The sequence below is a fragment of the Rhizophagus irregularis genome, chromosome 4 (genome assembly GCF_026210795.1).
Source record: "Rhizophagus irregularis chromosome 4, complete sequence".
In the NCBI taxonomy this organism is placed as follows: Eukaryota; Fungi; Glomeromycota; class Glomeromycetes; order Glomerales; family Glomeraceae; genus Rhizophagus; species Rhizophagus irregularis.
The window spans coordinates 1,180,193-1,188,835 of NC_089432.1; the positions used below are offsets into that span (position 1 = coordinate 1,180,193).

Consider the following 8,643-nt stretch of genomic DNA (forward strand, 5'->3'; position numbering starts at 1 on the left):
TGTAGCTCATGCTAACAAAACTCCGTAATGGGAAAAAAGTATGAATTTTCCCATGAAAATAAGCTCCATTTGATTATTGATGGTATACAGACTTGATAAATATTTAATAGTATCATATATTTCATAGGTAATAGGGTTTTTATAAACTCAGCTAATCACCCGTAACTTTCATAAAGGAAATCATAAACGACACTTAGTGCCACAGGGATTACTAATTATATCTATACCATCAACTTATTAAACTTTTCTATTATTTATACTCAGATCTATTAAACTTTCATTTGACTATGAAACTACTATAAATAATTGCTATTTATTTTTATTTTTATATTTTTTTTTTCTAAAAAAAATAATTAATAATTAAAAGTTAGTCAATTTATTTACAACAAAACTTATATTTTCTTTCCTTTCTATTGAACTAACTATGGACGAAGCACTCACAAAACCAAGAAACGGTACTCATACCATTTACAAGTTATATAGTTGGTTACAAAATGGTATGATTGACTTGAATCCTGATTATCAAAGAGGTATGTATGAAGTAAATATTTTATGGTTTCTCTTTATTTAAATAAGAAAAAAGTATGTACATATAATTAATGAACAAATTTATATATTCTTAACTTTTATTTATTTACTTTATTTGTATAATAGATATAGTATGGTCAGATAAAAGGCAGTCATACTTAATTGATTCCTTGTTTAATAACTTTTATGTCCCACCTGTAATTTTCTCCTGTAAAATGTTGGATAGTAAAAGAATAATGCGTGTATGTATTGATGGTAAACAACGTCTCACATCAATAAGAAAGTAAGTAATTATACGAACTTTACAAGATTTTAGCTTATGATTAGTTTTCTATACAATAAATGCAACAAAACGTATTTATTAATCTGAATTATAGGTTCATTGATAATGAAATCCCCCATCTTAATCCTTCTGATGGTTGTGCAAGTAAACGTTATTATAAAAATCTCAATAATAAATATTATTTAACAGAACCAGAACGTGAAAAGTTTGAATGTACCGAGCTTTTTTGTGGTAAGTTGTTAAAGAAATATAATTCAGGTGATAGTGACCTGCGAAAATAATCAGTTCATTATAAAGATATCTAATAATCTTTCATATTATTTAATAGTTGAATACTATGATCTTACTTTTCAACAAGAACAAGAAATCTTCAGTCGTGTGCAACTGGGAGTTGCATTGACCCCTGCAGAAAAGCTCCAAGCTATTGGCAGTCCATTAGCTGATTTTGTTCATGAAATTCATAATCAATATTCATCACTTTCTTTAATAATGGATAATAAGCGTGCTCAACCTTTTCAACTTATTACACAATCTTTACACATGATTGAAACTGAACCTGAAAAATTTAATGCCTCCCACACCAATATTTCTAAATATTTGAAAGAAGATCGTGAAGTTCCTGAAAATCTCAAGACATTATCCAGACAAGTTTATTCAATTATTGATAAGATGATCAATGTCAATGTTGAATTATTCTGGCAAGATCATAAATTATCTCCTGTGGAATTTATCTTCTTAACATATATAATTGCAAAATTACCCAAGTTACCAATTTTTCAATATCAAAGTTGTCTTTTAAATATGAAAAAATATGTTTGGGATAGACATGATGAAGTCAGACTTAATTCTAAAGTCTTTAACACATTGAAAGAATTTGTTGATAATATGAAATATGAATTTGCTTCAAATCAAACTTCATCATCTATTTATGGTTCACAATCTACTAAAGGAAAAAAGAGAGCAAGAAACACTAATTAGATAAGATAATAGTAACTGATGATTAACTAGTGCAGGAGATATTGATGGAAAAGTATTTTTATGATTAAATGTTATAATTGTTACGAAGTGTAAATGTTATATTCAATTATATTCAATTGCTTAGTTATGACTAATTATTATATATCAGATATGTAATCACCCTATATGGTTTCTTTAGAAATAAGTCAGCAAAGGTTATACATGTCACGCGGCGTAATTGACAAATGAAAATGTAGCATGATGCGTCAATCAATCAAACACTTTGCGAAAATGTGTTGTTACAATGGTTACCTACCTACCGCAAATCAATTTTGCGGCTTAATGTATAATTTCAACGTAAATTAATAAGAAATATTTATAAAAGGCAAAAAAATAAAAGTTTCAATCATGTGATTCAGATTTGCTTTACGGCTTCCCGGACGGTGAATTTGAAGAAACTTTAAAATTATTATTATTATTATTTGCTTTTTTTTAACGAAGCATTAGCTAACGTTTATTTATGTTGTTTTTTTTCAGGACACTCATTTTGACATTTCGATAGTCATCTTTAATGGTATAATTACCAAATTTTTGTTGAAGTTACATTCTTTGTATCGATCATTCATAATTATTACATTCAGTATAAAGTATTGTATGACTCAACGCAAATTGAGTTTGATCTAACGCACATGTGTATGTGTATGACGAATAGATTTTTTACTGGATAAAAATTGTCCTATACGCAAGATAATAAATTTAATTATAGACAGTTTTGATTTGAGATACTCGTTATGGCCAAAATCAGTTATTGCGAATCCTTAAAAAATATAGCTTTACTTCTTTGGTAACAGGTAACTATTGGTTAATAAACATTGCAAGGAAATTAGTTAAAATGTAACAATCTAAATAATTTAATGGTATAATACAATATAATATTTGATATACTAATATCATTTCAATGTTTGTACTAAAAAATTTTTGGATCCCGTGCTTTCGCAGCAAATTTTATTAAAGATAATGGTGTATAATTATAAAAGATATCTGACGATAAAAGTCAAATGATTTACTTCTATTAATTGTTACATGATAGATAATGTATAGTCTCCCACTCAGTGTTTAGTATAAAATTCTCCAACGAAGAGTTTGATTGTAATCGACTTTGGATGTGGTTTCCATCATGATTCATTATGCATTACCAATTTAACAGAATATGTTAGCATTATGATAACAATGATTTTGTAAAACCTTCAGAATTATTGTCTTGAGTGACGCAGGGATAACATATTTTTATGCAAATTGATGATAACCACTGACAATCCCAAAGTTTTGCAATGATAAAGCTTCAGATTTACATCTTCTGGAACCATTTCTTAGTAATAAATATCAACTTAGTATTCAAATATCTAAATAGAAACATAAAATTTGAAACGATATAAAATGTTTCAGTATGAGACGGAAATTTTAATCATCTATTATTCATTTTGATAATATATATAATATATTTCTTATATACCAAAATACATTTATTCTATAGTCACGAAATATAGTAAATAGAAATTAGGAAATTATGTTAATAATAAAAACTTACTATTTTAAATTAAATATATCTCCTTTTGAAATACAACGGTCTTAAATTTTGTTATATATGAAGAAAATATAAATATGATGGTTTGAAATTAGTCACAAAAAAAAAATTTTTTTTATTTTAAAAATGTTTAAAAATATAAATAATAAACGATAAAAAAATTCCGTATGTTTGATATAAAGAAAATAAATTTTTAGGGCAATCTCTAATTTATTGAATTTGGCTTAGATATTTCAACTCAACGCTTCTAATTTGTTTTGAGAAAATTTGTATCCTTGTTCAGCAGATTTTTTGTACCAATAAATTGCTTGAGTCACATCTTTTTTAATTCCTTTCCCATATTCATACATCCAAGCAACATTATATTGAGCTATACTATTTCCTAACTTTGCTGCCTTTTGATATAATTCAACTGCTTTTTCCTTATTAACATAAGTTCCAACTCCAAAATCATAACAATAACCCAACCCATTTATTCCAACTGAATAACCTTTTTTCGCTAATTCTTTGGATAATTCAAAAACCATAAAATTATTCTTATTTACACCATCTCCATCTAAATACATTTTAGCAAGACTATATTGAGCTACATTATTTTCTAATTTTACTGCTTTTTGATATAACTTAAGAGCTTTTTGTTTATTAATGTTGGTTCCAATACCATTAAAATTAAAATATCCAAGTAAATAAATAGAATTTGAATCATTTTGATTATTTATAAGATAATAGTAAATTTCTCGTAAATTTATTTCTTGATTATTAATAAAATCAAGAATATGTTGCTTTCTTATATTTTCTTCTTTTCCTTCATTTGTCATCTTAAAATAAAAACTAACCAATTCATCAATTATAATGCTTAAATATTCTTCATATATGTCTTCATTAATAACTTGAGTTGTAGGTTCTATTTCTTTCATATCCATTTTATTAAAATTTTGAATAACTTGATTACTAATATTTAGGATATTATTTACTGAATTGTTTACAGACTGCATTTTAATTTTATGAAACTTTTGAATAATAAAACTTTGTGAAATAATAAAAAAAAAAATAATTTTTCTTTCAAGGATGAAAAGGGAGATTTTTTAATTTATTGTAATTTATTACAACATATTTGTTTGTAGTACTTGTTTAACCATAACAGCTGAATGAGCTGATCAATTTTGTTTCTGGGCTTCCGCAGTAAAATTTTAAAGCAATTACGTTTCGAAATCTTCCCACCACAAGTAAGTTATTTAATCTATGATTTTACTGTATATTAATCTGCTAATATCTACTAAAAAAATTTACTGCGCCTAGCGTTGTGAAAGAAATGAGTTTCTCCAGAGGTCTAGCGAAATTAATTTCGGCAAATCTACAAATTTCCAAAACCTTAAAAATTCTTAACAGAACCAATCAAAACTTTTTAAATGAATTAAATATTTTGAGTAAAGATTTGGGTAAATAATTATCTTCAGTATTTGCAACTAATTCTTTACTATTAATAATATTATTTTAATATTATTTTGTTTGGAAGATTGGAAGATATCAAGCTCAAATTTGCATGGTGATTATTATTATTCTTATTTTCAAAGATGAATTATTGATCCATATAATTTATTATTATTATTATTATTATTATTAAAAAAATCAAAATTGATATTACCCAAAATGAAATATCATATTAGTAACATAAAAGTTATACAATATGGCGATACTTAGAATAATCGTATAGGTCTTTCCTTTTTTTGCCTATGCAAAATATTCATCCTACTCGCGCTCTAGTCATGATATTATTGGAAAATATTTCATATACATGAATTCGTTTTAAATGCTTATACTAGCACCTTCAGATCATGTTTTCGTTCTAAGTGTCTACGGTCTAAATTAACAAATGATTCTGCTGAATAAAATAAAATGGAAATCATTGAGACATGCGATGACAGAAATAAATTAACCATAATAAGTTATGATTTCTGTTCGTGTCGTTAATTAATTTCTCGAAAATTCTATAAAAAAAAAATAGTCGACTCCAAAAGTTGCTTCACATTGCAAATGTACAACCACAGACGAAGTAATCGCTAGCTTTCTCGGTGTGCTTTTTTTAAACTAGTCCATAATGATTTTGTTTAGACTCGTTATGATTATGTCATAAATATAGTCCAAAAACTACAATCGTACAGACAGTCGTGATTTTCCCACCTAAATTGAATAAACATTTTAATAAATACTTTTTCTGCAATAAATGACGCAAAACCACATTAATCATTTTTACATTTTTTTTTTTATCGATTAATTGTGTACTCTTTTTTATTATAATGATAAATTTTTTAAGTATGTATCAACGATTAGTGAATTAATAATCGAAGTTTATATAATTCTTACTCGATCAAATCACATTTTTGTAAATAAGTTTAACATTAAAAACTTTGATAATCGGCATCATTATAAAAAAAGTAATTGTATATTATAAATATTCTTAATTTAAAAAATCATTTTTTGCAAATGTTAAATTACCTCTTTTAACTAAAAAGCACATAGAGAGATTGACTATGAACTTGTGAATTAAATTATCTGAGGCATCATCACATTATCGCAATGAGAGCTTCGTATTTTGAATTTCTCCTAATGGTAGGTGACTTTTATATTTAGGGAGAGAGTAGCATAGTACACGCTTTAAAGAGGTTCCCGGTTAAGCTGACTGCGGTTGATTTGAATTTTTTTTTTTTGTGGGAATCATCAATCATCATTCCTGTTGTATAGGACTGATAGACTGTCAACGACCTATGGAACAACGAATTTTGATTCAGGGTATTATAATGATATTTTAAATATTTTAATACTTTATTTTTTTCAGTTTAAAAAAAAAAAAGTTTTAAATCGAAATTTCTTTCTTTATTTTATTTAACTTTTTTCGATCTTTGAACGAAATATTTTTTTAGTTTATTTTCTTATTTTTTTTCAGTTTTTTGAACCCAAAAATTCTTTTAATTTTTTTTATTTTTTTGTATATTTCTTATTAAACCGAAATTTTTATTTATTGAAGACAAAGTAAAGTTTATAAGATATTTGGAAAGGAAAGAAAGAAGAAAATCAAAAAAAAGTCTTTTTTTTTGAAAAAAAAGACGAAAATAGATTACAAGACTATGATTAATTACTATTAATAAATCTTTATAATAATTATAGTAATTGAAACATATTGAACATATTATTAATTGAAATAATTTATGCCGTAAAACCCGATGATCTGGAGCAAAACTTCAAATAGACAATCCCGTTTCAAACCAAAACTAGTCAGCCAACCACAAAGAAATCGAAGAAAGATATAGAAAAAGAGTGAAAAATGTGAGATTTTAAGATAATAGTAACTATCAACACGCAATACTAAAACGATTTAAAGAATGAAAGAAAAAATGGGTTAAATAAAAAATGCCGTATACGACTTAAAAGTGACAAGTATGATCATATTTCAAAAATAGATAAATTTTTTAACATTTTATCTGATAATTTTTTTAATATAAATTCTTCGTCTTTATGATAAATATTTAATCACGAAATAAGGAAAATTCCGAGAGGAATCACATGAATTACAGTTAATACTTATTATTTTTTTACATACATTTATTTAAATTTTATTACCATTTTTTATGTATAGGAAATAATTTTCTTATGTAAACGAAATTTTTTTTTTAAAAAAAAAATTCTAATAGTATTAATAGTATTGTAAAAATCAAAAAATTAAGCAGTCACTCTCTTCTAATAATCACCACTGTAGAAAACTTTTTAACATAAATTTATATCAAATAACCTTTTCTGACATATAAAGCAATTGAATTTATTTAAAAAATGGAGATGTATTTAGTAATTATTTTTTAATTACTTGAAATACTTCATATTTTTCCACTTTAAACCATTCTGGAATTCCTATTTTAGGATAAGCATAAATAATATCATTAATATAATTATGAAATATCCAATTGTTAATACCGCTACAATAGAAATTACCCATGTGTGGGCCATGATCACTACTGCAATAAATAGCATAATTTGCATTGTTATTATTAACATAACCTAATTTTGCATTAAAAGCATTTTTTTAATCTGCAATATGAAATAAAAAACTATCCGTAGTTTTTTTTCCAACATTATTTCCATTCCAATCAAATGGATTATATCCTCCAATTAATTGTGTTGTACCTTGAATTTTTGCCATCCAAATAGTAGCTCCTTTATTGTCACAATTTCTATGAAATGATTTAGCATCAAATCCATCTCTACTTGAATGATATAATAACTTAAATTCATAAGGATTATCATTTTTTTTATAAGAATCTTTTCTATCAATTCATGAAGCAAACAGTGGGATATGATTTGATTCAATTTAGGCTGAATCGAGTTTAAATTTTAAGTTTGGCTTTCTTGAAGGTGCTACATTAGTTTTAGGTTTCATATTAGGAACTATATGAAATTCTAAAAGATTATGAATTAAATCTTGAGGCAATATTTCTTTATAACAATGAACTTTATAAAAGAAATCTGCAGAATTAATATCATAAAATCTAATTAAAGGAATAAATCTGTGTAATGATCTCTCAATTTTTATAGCATCATCTTTACTTCATTTGGTTGGATCATTTATCATATTTTGTTGAGCAAAACACCATTTTAATAAACCTTCCCAAATCTCAATTTTTTTCATATTTAAATCATCTCGTTTAACCAACATTTCCAATAATGGAGCCTTTAAATCAATAAATTTATCTGAATTAAATAACACTTTAGGTTCTTCACAAATTTTTTCAAGACAAAAATTCCATAAATCCGTAAATGTTTCATATTGATAAATAGTTTCAAGAATATCAGTTGGATTTTGATGCAAAAATTCGGTTTGATGTACAATTAAATATTCTTGAATATAAGAAATCAATTGTTGAATATTAAGTTCATCCACTGCAATCAAAAGTTTCAATACTTCAGGACCTTGTAAAATTTTCAACCACAATATATAAATCTAATAAATTATTATTATTAATAAAATATATAGTGTTAATTAAATACAATAAAATTTTCATTGTTAATATTTATACATTACCTGAAAATGATATTAAATAAGCGAGGAGAAATATTTGGCTTTCTTAAAATAAATTTTCTTTCTTTTTTCTCAGCCATTCATTAATAGAAAATGCAGAACGAAAATATTGAGACCTGATACACAAAATATTAAGCATGTATTTCTTTAACGTTTGACTCCTCTCCAGCATAAATGATAACATCATATCCTAATTCTGTTTCAAAAAGTTTTTCATAATCA

At 25.2% G+C, this 8,643-nt stretch overlaps 2 protein-coding genes across 2 annotated transcripts; one reads left to right on the top strand and one right to left on the bottom strand.

Moving 5' to 3' along the window:
* Nucleotides 1-424: 424 nt before the first annotated feature.
* Nucleotides 425-1,789, top strand: OCT59_023635 (uncharacterized protein; the record flags this gene model as incomplete). Its single annotated transcript, XM_025326448.1, has 4 exons — nt 425-530; nt 655-811; nt 906-1,042; nt 1,140-1,789. 4 exons carry the CDS (start codon nt 425-427, stop codon nt 1,787-1,789), a joined length of 1,050 nt encoding a protein of 349 aa, XP_025176056.1.
* A 1,651-nt stretch (nt 1,790-3,440) lies between these two features.
* On the bottom strand, nt 3,441-4,369 carry OCT59_023636 (uncharacterized protein). The gene has a single exon (XM_066134856.1). The coding sequence runs from the start codon at nt 4,346-4,348 to the stop codon at nt 3,587-3,589; it is 762 nt and encodes a 253-aa protein (XP_065990940.1). The 5' UTR covers nt 4,349-4,369; the 3' UTR covers nt 3,441-3,586.
* Nucleotides 4,370-8,643: the final 4,274 nt, after the last annotated feature.